This window comes from Gobius niger, assembly GCF_951799975.1.
Source record: "Gobius niger genome assembly, chromosome: 3".
Taxonomy (NCBI): Eukaryota; Metazoa; Chordata; class Actinopteri; order Gobiiformes; family Gobiidae; genus Gobius; species Gobius niger.
Genome location: NC_136854.1, coordinates 2776865 through 2795744, shown reverse-complemented (window position 1 = coordinate 2795744; position 18880 = coordinate 2776865). Strand labels below are relative to the sequence as shown.

The 18880-nt window shown below is 42.5% G+C and overlaps 1 protein-coding gene across 1 annotated transcript in view; it reads right to left on the bottom strand.

Moving 5' to 3' along the window:
- The window catches only part of LOC306960569 (NACHT, LRR and PYD domains-containing protein 3-like), a gene marked incomplete at both ends in the record, with an annotated part of 29162 nt that extends 11437 nt beyond the window's left edge, over positions 1-17725 (bottom strand). The window contains 7 exons of the mRNA XM_079553002.1: positions 4943-5043; positions 8418-8611; positions 15381-15512; positions 15631-15714; positions 15816-15899; positions 15961-16044; positions 17719-17725. Of these exons, the coding sequence (XP_079409128.1) occupies positions 4943-5043; positions 8418-8611; positions 15381-15512; positions 15631-15714; positions 15816-15899; positions 15961-16044; positions 17719-17725 (686 nt within the window). The remainder of the gene's footprint in view (positions 1-4942; positions 5044-8417; positions 8612-15380; positions 15513-15630; positions 15715-15815; positions 15900-15960; positions 16045-17718) is intronic.
- Positions 17726-18880: the final 1155 nt, after the last annotated feature.

Below are 18880 nucleotides of genomic sequence, written 5' to 3'. Positions count from 1 at the left end.
ATTAAACTAAACCTACTGTTCAGTCTCGTACATTTTGATTTTGTGTTTTGATTGTTTTGGGAACCCAGAGTTTATGGAGACGTTTCTGCACTGGGGTCCCACAGGGAACAGTCCTCTCACCGCTTCCACTAACTGTTTACATATCAGACTTTAATATAACAGAGGGCTGAGAGAGTGGACTCAGCGGAAATCAGAGGTAAATTTTAAAGACTTTTATCTGTCCTCAAAAGCCCTTTAAAAAGAGGTCAGAGGTTACTTTAAAACGCTGCTTCCACTGAAGTCGCTCAAACACAAACAAAGACCTGACAGTTTATTCCAATTCTAAAACCCAAACACTAAAATGTCATTAACATAAAGTGGAGTGACTCGACTTACTGTGAATCATGTTTTCCTTTAAAATGAATCCCGCGCTCATTGGAGTGATCACTTTTCACGGACAACGGGCCGATCCCAGGAGCAGATCTGTGAACACAAGAGAGACTTTAGGTCTGACTCTGATATAAAGGACATAGTTAGAGACTCTGGTATAAAGAACAGAGTTAGAGACTCTGTATAAAGAACAGAGTTAGAGACTCTGATATAAAGAACAGAGTTAGAGACTCTGGTATAAAGAACAGAGGTAGAGACTCTGGTATAAAGAACAGAGTTAGAGACTCTGATATAAAGAACAGAGTTAGAGACTCTGATATAAAGGACAGAGTTAGAGACTCTGTATAAAGAACAGAGTTAGAGACTCTGATATAAAGAACAGAGTTAGAGACTCTGGTATAAAGAACAGAGTTAGAGACTCTGGTATTGCTGGGTTGCAGGTTCTAGAATGTGATGATGTCATCGGACCCAGCGGGGGGCAAGAGCCAATTTTTCCTATTAATAACATTACACTTTCACAAGTCATGGCTAAAAAGAAAATACATGAATTTAAAAAATGATCTTTAATATCAGTCACTGGGTCCAAGATCTCTCTGTACAAGACCAAAAATTTCCTCAAAAACAAAATAATTTTTCCTCTATATAATAATATAGGCCTTTAGAACGCTGTGATGTCACCTGCAACCCAGCAATAAAGAACAGAGTTAGAGACTCTGATATAAAGGACAGAGTTAGAGACTCTGATATAAAGGACAGAGTTAGAGACTCTGATATAAAGAACAGAGTTAGAGTCTCTGATATAAAGAACAGAGTTAGAGACTCTGATATAAAGAACAGAGTTAGAGTCTCTGATATAAAGGACAGAGTTAGAGACTCTGATATAAAGAACAGAGTTAGAGACTCTAATATAAAGAACAGAGTTAGAGACTCTGATATAAAGGACAGAGTTAGAGACTCTGATATAAAGGACAGAGTTAGAGACTCTGATATAAAGAACAGAGTTAGAGACTCTGATATAAAGGACAGAGTTAGAGACTCTGATATAAAGGACAGAGTTAGAGACTCTGATATAAAGAACAGAGTTAGAGACTCTGATATAAAGAACAGAGTTAGAGACTCTGATATAAAGGACAGAGTTAGAGACTCTGATATAAAGAACAGAGTTAGAGTCTCTGATATAAAGAACATAGTTAGAGACTCTGATATAAAGAACAGAGTTAGAGTCTCTGATATAAAGGACAGAGTTAGAGACTCTGATATAAAGAACAGAGTTAGAGACTCTAATATAAAGAACAGAGTTAGAGACTCTGATATAAAGGACATAGTTAGAGACTCTGATATAAAGAACAGAGTTATGGCTCGGTTCCACCTACCCTACTCTACTCTACCCTGCTCTACTTTGCCTGCATTTGAAATGTTTCCACCAGCCCACTTTACAGTTAACTGGTACTTTTTTTAGTACCTGCTTGGCCCTGGTACTAACCAGGCCAAGCAGGTACTGTTTCCAATGGATACAGTCAAAAGCAAAGCCATATCCATGGATACACCCTGGTAACCATGGATACAGTATCAGATTCTACAGAATAGTGGAAACACAACCAGGCCAAGTAGAGTAGGACCAAACCAAGTAGAGTAGAGAAGGGTAGGGCTGGTGGAAAAGAGCCATTAGAGACTCTGATATAAAGGACAGAGTTAGAGACTCTGATATAAAAAAACAGAGTTAGAGTCTCTGATATAAAGGACAGCGTTAGAGACTCTGATATAAAGGACAGAGTTAGAGACTCTGATATAAAAAAACAGAGTTAGAGACTCTGATATAAAGAACAGAGTTAGAGACTCTGATATAAAGAACAGAGTTAGAGACTCTGATATAAAGGACAGAGTTAGAGACTCTGACATAAAGAACAGAGTTAGAGACTCTGATATAAAGAACAGAGTTAGAGACTCTGATATAAAGAACAGAGTTAGAGACTCTGATATAAAGAACAGAGTTAGAGACTCTGATATAAAGGACAGAGTTAGAGACTCTGATATAAAGGACGGAGTTAGAGACTCTGATATAAAGGACAGAGTTAGAGACTCTGATATAAAGGACAGAGTTAGAGACTCTGATATAAAGAACAGAGTTAGAGACTCTGATATAAAGAACAGAGTTAGAGTCTCTGATATAAAGAACAGAGTTAGAGACTCTGATATAATGACCAGAGTTAGAGTCTCTGATATAAAGAACAGAGTTAGAGACTCTGATATAAAGGACGGAGTTAGAGACTCTGATATAAAGGACGGAGTTAGAGACTCTTATATAAAGGACAGAGTTAGAGACTCTGATATAAAGGACAGAGTTAGAGACTCTGATATAAAGAACAGAGTTAGAGACTCTGATATAAAGAACAGAGTTAGAGACTCTGATATAAAGGACAGAGTTAGAGACTCTGATATAAAGGACGGAGTTAGAGACTCTTATATAAAGGACATAGTTAGAGACTCTGATATAAAGAACAGTGTTAGAGACTCTGATATAAAGGACAGAGTTAGAGACTCTGATATAAAGAACAGAGTTAGAGACTCTGATATAAAGGACAGAGTTAGAGACTCTGATATAAAGAACAGAGTTAGAGACTCTGATATAAAGAACAGAGTTAGAGACTCTGATATAAAGGACAGAGTTAGAGACTCTGATATAAAGGACAGAGTTAGAGACTCTGATATAAAGAACAGAGTTAGAGACTCTGATATAAAGAACAGAGTTAGAGACTCTGATATAAAGGACAGAGTTAGAGACTCTGATATAAAGAACAGAGTTAGAGACTCTGATATAAAGGACAGAGTTAGAGACTCTGATATAAAGGACAGAGTTAGAGACTCTGATATAAAGGACAGAGTTAGAGACTCTGATATAAAGAACAGAGTTAGAGACTCTGATATAAAGGACAGAGTTAGAGACTCTGATATAAAGAACAGAGTTAGAGACTCTGATATAAAGGACAGAGTTAGAGACTCTGATATAAAGGACAGAGTTAGAGACTCTGATATAAAGAACAGAGTTAGAGTCTCTGATATAATGACCAGAGTTAGAGTCTCTGATATAAAGGACGGAGTTAGAGACTCTTATATAAAGGACAGAGTTAGAGACTCTGATATAAAGAACAGAGTTAGAGACTCTGATATAAAGAACAGAGTTAGAGTCTCTGATATAAAGAACAGAGTTAGAGTCTCTGATATAAAGGACGGAGTTAGAGACTCTGATATAAAGGACAGAGTTAGAGACTCTGATATAAAGAACAGAGTTAGAGACTCTGATATAAAGGACAGAGTTAGAGACTCTGATATAACCCAGATAACAAGCCGATGTGGCCCACATCAGGCAAAGATGTGGCACTTGTGGCATTGGTGTGGCCCGCGGGAAACAGATGTAAACCAGAAGTGGGCCATGTAAAACATAACAACACATGGCCCATTAATGGAATAACGTTTATGGGCCACTAATGGCAAAGACATGGCACGTGTGGCCTCAATATCTCCAGATAAACCAGCAGTTAACCAAATGTGGCCCACATGCAAATGACCAACTATGGCCCATTAATGAAAACACATATATGGGCCACTTATGGCAAAGACATGGCACGTGTGGCTTCAATATCTCCAGATAAACCAGCAGTAAACCAAATGTGGCCCACATGCAAATGACCAACTATGGCCCATTAATGAAAACACATATATGGGCCACTTATGGCAAAGACATGGCAGTTCCAGGATAGTTTAAACCGGAATAACCAGAGGCAAACCAAATATGGCCCATATACAAAATACCAAAAGTGGCCCAAAAGTGGCAAAACATCTGTGGGCCAATGGTGGCAAACATACACTGAGAAAAGTAAAACATTGGCTTAATCTGCAAAATGTATAGAAATCATTTACATCTGCATTTTGCTAGTTGTTCATAATGATATATATTCATTAGTCCAACTATAAATGTTTCATCTGTAACTGTGAATATTTTAAATTGGTTCAACAAAAAAATGTTCCTGACTTGAATGTTCAAAGGTTCATTGAGTCAATTTAAAACTCTTCATTAGCAGATATGAGCTAATTTAAAAATTTCCATTGAACCAATGTACTTTTAGCCCTCATGTTGCCTTCGCGGGTCATTTTGACCCACTGTCATGTTCCGGGCATTTGGATGCAAGGTGACACAAGGGGGCGCCCTTCCAACCTTCTCAGTGTAAATGTGAGTTGCCTTTCTTCAGAGTTAGACTTTAGGTCAGCATGAGTCTCTGATATAAATAACAGAGTTAGAGACTCTGATATAAAGAACAGAGTTAGAGACTCTGATATAAAGGACAGAGTTAGAGACTCTGATATAAAGGACAGAGTTAGAGACTCTGATATAAATGAAAGAGTTAGAGACTCTGATATAAAGGACAGAGTTACAGACTCTGATATAAAGGACAGAGTTAGAGACTCTGATATAAAGGACAGAGTTACAGACTCTGATATAAAGGACAGAGTTAGAGACTCTGATATAAAGGACAGAGTTAGAGACTCTGATATAAAGGACAGTGGTGGATCTCACCTCTGAGCTTTGGGGTCAGTGGTTTTAGAGGCTCCGTCGTCTCTGAACTCTCTCTCCTCCATCGTGTGTCCAGCTCTGACTCGCTCTGAGACTGAGGGAAACTAAGAATCAAAATAACAGACACTGAAAGGTGAATGCAAACACTTTATGAGTCTATGGTCATGAAGATTAGATCAGGAAGACAGTCTGTGATAAACGATCAACCACATACAGTATCATTCAGTGCCAAAAAGCAGAGAGAGACAAGCCTCAACATTTCTGACACAAGGTCATTGAGAATTACTAGTAGCAACTGTATAGGTGTGTGTGTGTGTGTATATATATATATATATATATATATATATATCCATCCATCCATCCATTTTCTTCCGCTTTATCCGGGGCCGGGTTATATATATATATATATATATATTATTTATATGCATACATGCATACATACATACATATTTAATTTTTCAAAGAATATGAATGACATGCATGTTTTTTGTATCGGGCAATATACAGCCCTGCCAGTAATCAGATTAGTCCCAAGTCTCAACATGTCTCATTTTGACAAATCGTAAAGACCTACAGTGCCAACGACAGCCACACCTCAGTGTTACAGCTACAGAGATTAAACTATAGTTTGATTAGAAAATAGTGATAAACACGACTCAGCTAAAATAATAAACATGAAACTGAGCATTTCAGATCTGATTAAAGTCAATAAATCAAGGTGTCAAGGAAATGAAGGAAGAAAGACTCAGACTAAAGAGAAAACCAGGACCAAACCAGGACTAAACCAGATCTGAACCAGGTCTATGCCAGAGCAGGGGTTGAATATGATGAGAGCAGTCGAACCTGAGCGGATCCACAGAGTCCACCGTGTCCCAGAGAAAAGTGCGTCTGACGGAGAGAGCGGTTTGTGCGTTTCTTCCTCGTGTTACTCAGAGCCACACCTGGATTGGCTGCGGTCCAGGTGGGCGGGGCTTGAGTCCAGGTGGGCGGGGCTGCAGACAGATGACAGGAGGAGAGGCTCATGCAGCAGACAGTGATGAGGGCGGCTCCTACAGCAGCTCCTACAGTCTCATATCTTCATGCTTTATTGTATCCAGCGTGTGGAGTTTAGTGTCTCCAGTAAAAGTGCTGTTGATGCACTGGTTCTTGTCACGGGTCCAGCTCAGCTCCGGTGTCCAGTGCAGACTGTGAGAGGCTTGAGCTCAGACTGACCACAGGCTGCTCCAGGTAAGACTTCACTGATCTGCTGTCGGGAGGTTAACGTCGGCCTGGGGATCTGCAGGACCTTAACCTGTTCCTGACTGTCAGGGTTCGGTTTAGGGTCAGGGGTTCAGGTGATGGTGTGAGGTAAGTTGTGAACACTTGGGGATTTTGGATATGAATAGTTGCCAACTCTAACCCTGAACTGGCAGATAACAAGTAAACCTCTTATCCCCCACCTTTACTGAGCGCATTTTCTCCAGTTTGGTTTTACCCAAATCTAAAAGCTTCTAAACTGGAAAGCAACAGTGTATAATTCCTCATTCGGAAACTAAACTGAAACTGAATGAAACTTTTTTCATGCATTGTTGCCACGTTTGTCATGTTTTTAGCATTTGTGTCGTGTTTTTTTCGTCATTTTTTGTTGTTTTTTATTTATTTTGTTGTGTTTTTAAATAACATTTGTGTGTCACTTTTTGCTGCTTTTTTGTATAGTTTTCATCCTCGTTTCCGTTTTCATAATTCTTTTTACAAGGCAAGTTTATTTGTAGAGCACAATACACAAGGCAATTCAAAGTGCTTCACAGAAATTACAAGAAAACAGATCAAATCAATAAAAACATCAACATAAACATTATCGATTAGTGATGTGCAAGTCAGGGTTTTTTTTAACCCGACATAGCTCGTCGTGCAACGATGTTCTATTTTTTTTCTATTTTTTAAAAATTACGGGTTACAAATATGATCCGTATTAACAGCACCGCCGTGTCAAACCCTCACGCTCTCTCTCTCTCCCTCAGAAGATCGCTGTGCAAGAGGGAGAGGAAGAGGTAGTCCTGGTCTGATCTTTGTTCAGGTCTTGGTTCGGGTCTTGGTCTAGTCTTGGTCTGGGTCTGGTTCTTAGTTGTGGTCTTGGTCTGGTCTTGGTATGGGTCTTGGTCTGGTTCTTAGTTGTGGTCTTGGTCCGGTCTTGGTTTGGGTCTTGGTCTGATCTTGTTTCAGGTCTTGGTCTGATCTTGTTTCAGGTCTTGGTCTGGTTCTTAGTTGTGGTCTTGGTCCGGTCTTGGTATGGGTCTTGGTCTGATCTTGTCTTAGTCTGTGTCATTGTTCGGGTCTTGGAAAAGTTTAAAACTGCTGAACATCAGGAAAAAGACGGAAGTTTAATGAAAGATAAAGAACATGAAAACCAATTATCGACTGCGAAAGGATTCCAGTCAATCAATACCTCAAAAACGAAGTGCGCACAAACGCTAATTTTATGTGCACAAACGAATGACACCATTTTGAAGCACATCGGACACTATGGGGGGCTAACTTCACACAAGAGAAAAACGTTGCTTGCCTTATGAAAATCCGACGTATATTTACGGCAAAAACCTGCTGTAAAGATGACGGAATAAGTTGTGACTGAATTCAATAAATGCATGTACGGCGGCTCGAGTGCCCATGACCGGCATTTTTTAACCCGCCCCGTGATCAAAGGAGAATTTAACGACCCGACGGGTCATGTCAGCTCATGTTTTTCAGATGGTAAAAAGCTGCCGAAGTTATTGCTCTGATGTGGCTGTTTAACTTCAGGTCTGAGTCCATGATCACTCCTAGATTTCAAACCTGATTTTTTGGTTTTAGAGAGAGAGACTCAAGGTGACTGATAACACTTTGCCTTTGTGTCTGTGGGACAAAAACAATGATCTGTTTTGTCTGAATTTAGTTGGAGAAAGTATTGTTCCCTCCACAAACTGATCTGTTGGATGCAATGACTCTCTGCCAACATGGGTCTACAGTCTACAAACCCATGTTGACCTGTATCAGTGACAGAGAGTATCTGCAGACCCATGTGCACCTCGATCAGTGACAGAGAGTATCTGCAGACCCATGTTCACCTGTTTCAGTGACTGAGAGTATCTGCAGACCCATGTTCACCTGTATCAGTGACAGAGAGTATCTACAGGCCCATGTTCACCTGTATCAGTGACAGAGAGTATCTACAGACCCATGTTCACCTCGATCAGTGACAGAGAGTATCTACAGACGCATGTTCACCTGTATCAGTGACAGAGAGTATCTACAGGCCCATGTTCACCTGTATCAGTGACTCGTAGACCTGAGTGTCGTCTGCATAGTTGTGGTTTGACACACTGTTGCTGTTTATTAGCTGACCCAATGGAAGCCTGTACAAGTTGAATAAGAGGAGTCCCAAGATTGACCCAGGGGGGACACCACAGATCATGGCAATTTTTTTGGTAGAGGATGAAGAGGAGAGGACCGAGCACCGAACCTTGGGGAACACCCTGAGAGAGGGGGCGATGGAGGAGGAGCAGCTGTTGATGTGGATGACCTGTTGCCGGTTTGTGAGGTAGGACTGAAGCCAGGACAGAGCAGAGCCGGTGATGTTGAGGCTGGATTTGATTTTTTGGAGTGGCTGATGGTGTCGAATGCTGAGGTCCAGGAGGATGAGGTTAGCATCAGTTGCTAAAACAGAATTTAGCATTAGTGTCGAACAGACTTCAACATTCAAAGTTTAGCATCAGCAGCCAACAAAGAATTTACCTTTAGCAGCCAACATGTTTTAGCATCGGCAGCCAACAGAGTCTAGCATGATTGGCCAAAACAGAGTATAGCATCAGTGGCCAAGACAGTTTAGCATCAGCGGCAAAAAGTCAGAATTTAACATTAGCGGCTAACAGAGTTAAGCATTCAAAGTTTAGCAATAGCGGTCAACACAGTTTAGCGTTGGGGCCAACACAGAATTTACCATCAGCAGCAAACAGTCAGGTTAGCATTAGCAGCTAACAGAGTTTAGCATCAGCAACAAACAGTCATAGTTTAGCATCAGCAGCTAAGTCAGAATTTGAGATTAGCGGCAAACACAGAATTTAGCATCAGTGGATAACAGTCAGAGGTTAGCATTAGCAGCTAACACAGTTTAGCACTAGCGACAGAAAGTAAGAGGTTAGCATTGGCAGCTATGAGTCAGAGGGTAGCATCAGAAGCCAACACAGATTTTAGCATTAACAGCAAAATTTAGCAGTCAAAGTTCAGCATCAGCGGCGACCAGCAAAACCAGCAAAACCAGCAGCACCAGCAAAACCAGCAGCCACTCACCGGTGACGTCTTCATCATCAGCGGCGATCAGTCATAGGCTAGCACTAGTAGCTGTCAGTCATAGGTTAGCATCAAAAGCTAACAGATGTTAGCATTAACATCTAACAGAGTCTAACATTCAGAGTTTAGCATCAGCGGCCACCAGAGTTTAGCATCAGAAACAAACACAGTTTAGCATTAGCGGCTGTAAGTGGCCAACAGTCAGGGTATAGCATCAGTGACCAACACAGCATCAGCAGCAGTCAGAAATTAGAATCAGCAGCTAACAGAGTTTAGCAACAACAGCTAGTAGAGTTTAGCAATAGCGGCAAACACGGAGTTTAGCATCAGTGGCCAACATAGTGTGGCATCAGTGGATAACAGTCAGAGGTTTGCCTCAGCAGCTAACACATAATTTAGCATTAGCAGCAAATACAATTTAACATCAGCGGCCGATACAAAATTTAGCATCAGTGGATAACATAGAACTTAGCATCAGCGGTCAGAGGTTAGCATTAGCGGCTATCAGCTAGAGGTTAGAATCAGAAGCTAACACATTGCTAACAGAGTGTACCATTAGCGGTAAACATTTCAGAATTTAGCATTAGCGGCCAACAAAGTTTAGCATTAGCGACATTAGCATTAGCCAACACATTTAGAGTTTTGCATCAGCAGCCTACACAGTTCAGCATTAGCGACCATCAGTCAGAGGCTAGCATCAGATGCTAACATAGAATTTAGCAGCTAACATAGAATTTAGCATTAGCAACCAAGACAGTTTAGCATCAGCGGCCCACAGAGTTTAGCATCACGACTTATCTGGTCTGGTTTACCACCTGTACGCTAGCGTAACGTCGGAAATGTAAACATTCCTCCATTACCGGTGACACGGGGGCGCTAGTGAGTTAAAGCCTCCACTTCACTGGGAGAGTCGTCGTTCTGGCAAATACGGATTTTGTTTACAAAAACTACCTGTACACGGGGCTGATCATCACGTGAACTCACACCAAGAGGGAAACCCGCGAGCACTTCTGTTCTCGCGAGTGCCGTTTCTGTGCCTGGAGCAGCGTCTGGCGCCGGAGCCGGCGGAGCCACAGTGTCAGCCGGACTCACTGTGAGTGGCAGTTTGGGGCAAACCCGGACTGGATCAGGACCGAACCCGGACCGTAGTTAATGTGAGCCTGGGGTAACACTCAATGCACACCTACACATCTGCAAATACACTCACTCTTTTTTCTACGTCAAACTGTCGTCTTTATCATAGCTTAAACATGAACATTAGCAACTCCTCACCGGCATGAACGAAACACCAGAATCAGCCAATTCACACAAGCATCAGAGACTCATGGATGAATGTAGGGCTGCACAATGTACTACAAAAATAATATCTCTATGTAAGAAGCCACAATCTGTCGCTAAATTACTACAGACGGACACATTTATTATTTTACCTCCGACGTAAAAGAAAAAGTTTCCCTAATATTTGATGAAAAACAAATGACTTACAAACTGTCTTTAAATTAAATGGCACATATTACATGACAACAGTTTAGTCAAATGTTTTATCCTGATATTGTGCAGCTCTACATATAAGGATGTAAATGGACGAGGTAAATGTGTGGATGTAGAAGGAGGTTGTAGAAGAGAGAAGCAAAGTGAGAGAGTCTGTGAGAAAAGTATGAATGTGCGTGCGTATGTATGCGGAGGATGTATCATATAAACGTAGTCACTCACCGCTGACATCTTCATCAGACGCTCGTCCAGCAAAGTAGCATCAATGATGGGGGAGGAGAGAGGTTGAAGGAGAGAGGAGGAGGGAGGAAAGTGACAGAGTGTGTGAGAAAGATAATATGGATGTGCGTAAGTATCCAGAGAGCAAGAGCGAACCATAACCCTAACCCTACCAGCAGCACCAGCAGCACCGGCAGCACCAGCAAAACCAGCAAAACCAGCAGCACCAGCAAAACCAGCAGCACCAGCAGCACCAGCAAAACCAGCAGCACCAGCAAAACCAGCAGCACCAGCAAAACCAGCAAAACCAGCAGCACCAGCAAAACCAGCAAAACCAGCAGCCACTCACCGGTGACGTCTTCATCAGATGTTTAGCTCCAGCAGAGTTTACTCACCCTGTGCTCCTCTGGTCAGAAAGTCCTCAGTCCGTGATCCAGCGCTGGATTCTCTGAAAGAAAAGCATTTAAAATCACATGACTCCAGACCTCACCAAGCCGCCACTCGAAATCTAGAATAATTAAGACACAAATCTGGACCAGGTGAGGATTTTTCTATCGGTCAGATTAACCTCTGGTTTGATCTGTCGTTCTCGCTGCAGTTTACACACATTTCTTCCATATTTCACTTCTTTAAAGATGAGAAACCACATTTTATTACAAAAACCTATAACACTGACATTGTTTTTAAAATGGAGGAGCACAGACGGGCCTCTCAATGTTCTCCTTAACCTCTTACCCCCCGCCTTAACCGAGCTTTACCCAAATCTGAAAGCTTCAAAGAAAAGCGTAAAAACAAGGATGAAAAACGTGGAGAAAACATGACGAAAAGCAATGAAAAAAGGAATGAAAAAGCCACAAAAACATGACAAATGTGGCGACAACATGACGAGTTACAATCACTTTTGTAGGTCTTAGCTTTCAAATGAGGCGTTGCACTGTCGCTCTCCAGGTGAGAAGCTTTTAGATTTGGGTAAAGCTGAACAGGAGAAAAGGCGCTGGGTTAAGGCGGGGGCTAAGAGGTTAAAACATGTCTTTGTGGAAGTGTTGGGCCCAGGTCAGAGTCAGGGCCGTGTTTCAGTCTCAGTCGCTCCTGATTTCACACATTTCTGATGATTGTAAATGTTCAAACATCATTTTACATTTTAGCTCCTTTAGTTCATTTAGACGAAGACTAAAACTACATTCAAATATGTTGTCAAATTAACACTGTTCCATAACAAAGGCCAGGGTCAAACCGGTCTGACCAGGTCCAGGTTTTGGGACCGACCTCTGGCTGTGGCCAAAGCGCTGACCCGAGTCTGACCCGGGCCTGACCCGCGCCTGACCCGCGTCTGACCCGCGTTTGACCCGCGCCTGACCCGCGCCTGACCCGCGACTGACCCGCGTCTGACCCGCGCCTGACCCGCGTCTGACCCGCGTCTGACCCGCGTCTGACCCGCGCCTGACCCGCGTCTGACCCGCGCCTGACCCGTGTCTGACCCGCTCCTGACCCGCGCCTGACCCGCGTCTGACCCGCGCCTGACCCGCGTCTGACCCGCGCCTGACCCGCGTCTGACCCGCGTCTGACCCGCGTCTGATGTGACTGAACAGACTCTGGCCTCCGGTGAGGAGAGAGTGGACAGCCCTCACTATCCACACGCAGGTCATAGGATTTAATATTTCACAACATCATACCTCTGTGCTATAAAGGGATTTTACCCATATTAGCATTTAGCCGCTGTTAGCGCCGCTTTAGCTGGTGTTAGCATAACATTAGCATGTAGCTTACCTTCATAGTTGTCTTCAGCGGTTTCTTTTCTGTTCTAACACAGCTCGGCTCCTCTTGAATGATTCCATAACTCCCTCCAGAAGCAGCATTTGTCCACATTTGTTCTCATGGCGGCTCTAAAAACTTTTAATGACGATCTGTACCGCGTGCTCCTCCGTGGGGGCCCGGGGGCGGCGCGGTCGGGTCGCGCTCATTAGCCTCACCTGTTTCCTTCAGTGAAGAGGTCATTCCTGCCTTCACAATAAAAGAGCACTTCCGGTCTGACAAACTTTCACAACAAAAGGCCAGTGTTGGGCGGGTTACTCTAAAGCAGGGGTGTCCAAACTACGGCCCGTGGGCCAACTGCGGCCCACTTTTAATTGGCCCGCTGCACATTCTAAAAACATAATATCATTTTATTTATTTTTTTATTGAATATATGTATAAAATAAATGAAAATACGTCAATAGAAAGCTGTGATGAAGGCTGTGTTTTACTTTGAGCATATTTAATTAAAATGCATAGTTATATATCTGACCTATACTGAGTGTGGCCCAGTTGAAACAAAACAAACAACAAAACACCAACAACAACATGTTTAACTAGAAGCTTTTGTGATTGATTTGCATAAACTGTTTAATTTGCAGTGAATGTAACGGTTGGAGTTCTGACGATGGTTTGGGAAAAACCCACCATATTGCCCCCCCTTCAATAAATGACCGTTCACGTTCTATTTTCACCACAGTCTATCTTTCATTATAACATTCAACAAGTGAGTATAGTGATTATATGAACCAAAGTACTTCAACAACAAGCCTATTATAAGTTTCTAAAATACAAACCTTCTCAATAACCAATGATTAAACCTTTTATTCAAACCTTTTATCATCACTATTTCATGACATATATTGTTGCTCACATCGTTATTTGTTTCTTAAATATGCACAGCTCATTTTTATAACACACTGATCCAGGTCTCTGATGTTAAAGAGCCGTTCTAAAGAGCTGGTCATGAACGCCACATCCTGAGTGGTTAAAAACAGCGATACCAGAGTCTCACATGGGGAACAGCAGGCGACCACTGAACGTGCTGTGGTGATTTTGAGTATCAGAGATTACATGGTTCTGCCACAGACGCAGAAACACCACGTCTCCGGCCTCCAGGAGCAGAGCGACTCCATTCAGCTTTAATTTACATCCAACTCAGATGAACAGTGTAGGAAATGTAGGTTTGTGTGTGACTAAAAGTATTGGGACAAAGTGGCTGCTCAGCTGTTCCCTCATTATCACATTGATGAGGAGCAGATGAGACGTCCACAGTTCATTTCAGTGAGATTTGCATTCTGGATATTGTTGCAACATCCACCTCCTCAGTGGAACATGGTGGTGCAGCATCAGGGCATGTATTTACTGATGTGACTGTCGACAAAAGCAGCAGGATGAATTCTGAAGTGTTTGGGCCAATATTATGAGCTCATATTCAGCCAAATGCTTCACAGAGCAGATGGACAATGACCAGGGCCGGACTGGGACTGAAAAACAGCCCTGGACTCTGACCAGCCTGGCCCAAATTAGCGTAAATGCGACACTTCCACAAAGACATGTTAACCTTTTACCTCCCGTATTAACAGAGAGCATTTTCTCCTGTTCGGCTTTACCCAAATCTAAAAGCTTCTTGACTGGAGAGCAACACTGTAACGCCTCATTTGTAAGCTAAAATCTAGAAAAGTGATGGTAACTTTTTGTCGCCGCATTTTTGTCATGTTTTTATCACTTTTTTGTTGTGTTTTTGTTGTGTGGTGTTGTTTTGTCTCTAGTTTTTCATTTTTTTCTTCTTCATGTTTTTGTTGTTTTTTCATCGCTTTTTTCTTTGCTTTGTCGTCACGTTTTCGTCACATTTTGTTGTGTTTTTGTCACTTTTTTTTTGCTTTTACGGCACATTTTTGTTTCGTTTTCACCCTCGTTTTTGGATGGTTTTCTTTTAAGCTTTTAGATTTGGGTAAAGCTCGATTACGGCAGGGTGTGAGAGGTTAAGGAGAAAAGTGAGAGGCCAGACCGGTGGCCCTAGAGCCAGTGGCCCTTCTGTGCTCTTCCAGAATGGACATACGGCCAGTCCGCCCCTGACAATGACCCAAAACTACAGCCAAAGCCAAAGCTTTTTAAGGCAAACAAGTGGAATGTTGTTCAATGGCCAAGTCAATCACCTGACATGAATCCAACTGAGCAGTGTTTCAGCTGCTGAAGTCATAACTGAAGGGAAAATGTCCCAAGAACAAGCAGGAACTGAAGACATTTACAGTCGAGGCCTGGCAGAACATCACCAGGGATAAAACCCAGAGTCTGTGACGTCTGTGCCTTCTGGACTTCAGGCTGTCATTGACTGAAAAGGATTTGCAACCAAACATGAAAAATAAAAAGTTTGATTCATAATTGTTGCTTTGTCCCATTACTTTTGGTCCCTTGAAAAGTGGGAGGCTCACATAAAAACACTTCCTACACCGTTCACCTGATTTAAATATCCTCAAACTAAAGCTGAACTTCCTGCACTTTAAGGACATCTTAGGTGTTTCAAATCTTTTGTGGTGGATTATGATGATCGATGTCCCAATATTTATGGGCCTGACTGTAGTGTAGTGCTGCTGCTGAACACTTCACTGTAACATTATTTCAGTTCCTTCACCTGTGTCTGGGCTGTAGGCCTTTCCAATGTTGGAGACCACACGTTTGAACAGCAGAGTGGTGTGAGCGTTGATTGGTCCAAGCCTTTGCTCGCCTGATTCCGACAAAGAGGCAGAGAAAGCCACTTGTCCCACTGGAATGAGAAGTTTAACAAGGACATCACAGATTGAACTCGATGCTTTTGTGAAAATAACATTCCTGTAGTTTTTAATGTTCTTCCTTTGGTTCCAAAGCATCAGTAAAAGTCTCACCTGCTCTGTCTCTCCTCAGAAACTCCACTTGGTTTTCAGTCTCGTTGGTCCGAGTCTTTAAGCTCTTTAGTCCAGAGGCTTGAGCTGAAGCAAAACAATGAGTCTTAAATCAGTCAAGAACAAAGCAACAAATTGTCTCAAACACACTTTGCCGTATCAGAGAGAAGTGTCGTCTTTAATCTCACCTTGGTCAAGTGTTTGCATCTGCTCCATCCTCGTCTGCAGCTCCTCGATCCTGACTTCATATTTAGCCAGTTTAGCGTTTTGTTCTGACAGAGAGAGCAGTCCAGTTAGAACAGAACAAAGATGGAGCAAAAGCTTCATTCTCACCTTGGTTGAGCGTCTGCAGCTGCTGGATCATCAGTCTGTTCTCGGCCAGTTTGGCGCTCGTCTCTCGGAGCACAGCGTGGAGGTCTGACAGACAAGGATGAGGCTCCGGCACATTCACACTCTCTGGACTTCCTTGTCTTTGTTCAGTGATCTCAGCTCCAGACAGAGAGCAGAGCAGCAGCAACAGACACAACACACTCATTTTCCTGCATTCTGGTCAATTCTAAACAAATAAAAACAATATAACTAATAAAAAACAGCTGGCCATTCTGCTGTTGTGAAAAAGTCCTTGTATAATTAGTCCAACCAAACTGACACTAGTGCATCTTTAACCCTTAAATGACCCGGCGGCTGTAGCCTATGGGTGGTCAGCATGATGCCTGTACTTTCCATCAGTGGCCTTTATGACCAGGATCAATGGTGTTTAGGGTTTCAGGTTTTGTGGATGGAATGTATGCGTAACCATGGAGACGATTCAATCAGCAGGTAAAGACAATCAACTGATATACAAGGCCGATTTTTGTGGATTTTACAATATCGGCCGATCTATCTTCTCCAGGATAGAAATTGACAGAGACTTTTTGCTTTGGAATGAGGGAGGGCAGGGAGTTCAGCTTCCCGATGGCCCTGTGGATGAAACTGCTCCTCAGTCGACTGGAACTGACCCGTAGATTCCGCAGTCTCCTCCCTGAAGGCGTTACCTTGAAGAGACTGTGTGATGGTGCGAAGAGTCCCTGGTGATTCTGACGGCTTTTGTGGGTGAGACGGGTCGAGAACATCTCCTTAATAGAGGGGAGAGGAGCTCCACAGATCTTCTCTGCTGCTCTCACGATGCGCTGGAGGCTCCTTCAGCAGGAGGCAGTGTGATGGAGTTGGTCAGGATGCTCTCTATAGTCCCTCTGTAGAAGAACCTCACAGTGATGGAGCTGGTCAGGATGCTCTCTATAGTCCCTCTGTAGAAGAACCTCACAGTGATGGAGCTGGTCAGGATGCTCTCTATAGTCCCTCTGTAGAAGAACCACACAGTGATGGAGCTGGTCAGGATGCTCTCTATAGTCCCTCTGTAGAAGAACCACACACTGATGGAGCTGGTCAGGATGCTCTCTATAGTCCCTCTGTAGAAGAACCACACAGTGATGGAGCTGGTCAGGATGCTCTCTATAGTCCCTCTGTAGAAGTTGCACATGACGGAGGCTGGGACTACGAGACCCTCCACACTACGAGGGAATTTGTAACTTACAAATTAACAACACATTAATAGAAGTGACGAGTTTATTATTTACTTTCAGATTTCTCCATCTGCTTTAAAAAGTTGAACATGTGCAAATAATAAATCCACTTTGCATTGGCCACATATTTAAATCAATGTTATTAATTCATTTATTGAGTGTTTTTTAATGACAGATGTTGAACTCAGGATTCTGGAACAAAAGGATTTAGAAAAAGACAAAGACGTGACCGAGAGTTTCCCTTCATACGGTTTAGTTATTTTATTTATTTATCTGAAGGAGATTTACAAACATCTCTAATGATTTACTTTTTTTTTTTTATCAATGAACTGGGAAAGGAATGTCAGGAAAAGGTCATGTGACTGAAACTCATCTGTATAATTGAGACTCTTGTAGCACATGAACCTCGTTGGACTGAAATCCAAATTTTTTTCTAGATCAAAGACTCTAATTTTCATTGTTTCTAGGTAACACCGGGACGTGAAACAGAAGGGGTGCTGCCGACCGTATTTTTTTTTTTGTTACTAACTCTCCATGTGTAATATGTGTGTTTCATCTGGATGTCAATATGTGAGGTGTCGTTATTTTGTAACACTGTTCTTGCATGTTAAAGATAAAACAGCTTGATGAAGCGTCTGCCTAGGGAAACACACCCCCAGGACCTTTGTTTGCCGTTTTGCTTACACCATTGGTAAGCAACAAGCTCACTTTCAGACCACCACGTGGTCCTTTACTTTTCCAAAACTTCGCATTTCTCTTTTTCATTTATTTTCCTTAGTTTACCCTTTTTGTCCATTTTTAATCTTAATAATCATATACGTATTTTTCCAGTCGAACCTTTACTTTCGGGAGCAAGTTCTATCGTAAAACAGAGACTTTACGTACAAAATCGTGATTTTGTAACGTCGTTTTTGATCACCAATTTTTGCAACCGCAACATTTGAGCCAGCTCTTGTTGATTCTCATCGGAGAACCGCAGCCAAAGCAGACGCCCGCACTCACACCAGCGTGCGCGCTCAAACCACGTGCACGCGCCGGGGCCTGAACGAGCCAAAACACCAGGGGAGCCGCCGGGCCTGACGAGCGAACCAAACCACCAGGAGAGCCTCCGGAGACCACTTTTGCGAGGAGAAAACAGCGGACCGGTAAACAGCGCACCTGGCTTCACTCGGGCGCTGTTCCAGGCTTACGACCCCGGACCGGACCCGCAACCTCCTAACCGCTGGTGTCGACCTTTCCCGGCCTCCAGGTGAAAACTCGCTGTCCAACAAGCTGTGAAAGTGCTTCGGTGTCAAGAGCTAACTCATTGTTGCTAAACAATCCCTTTTGAATTTTATTGCGTGATTTCGTTTATAGCCCCATTAACCCTCGACCAGGGCCAAACCTTATTAATATTTAGTTAGATCAATATAAGAAGGCGCTTCACCAATCTGTTAAATCATTCTAATGTCTGTTATGAATTACATCTGAATAACGTGATGATTTAAGATTTGCTGTGTGTCCTTTTTAATAAATATACAACACATTTAAGGTTTGGGTTTCATAGTGTATTTGTACTTTGGTTTCAAGCAGTAGTTAAAGGAGTCAAGAACTTAACTAACTTCAGATTAATTAATCAATCAAATCATACATTTATCGGCTGTATAAGCCTTCTAAATTTGCCGAAAATTTCGGCTGGTGCCCCCTTTTTG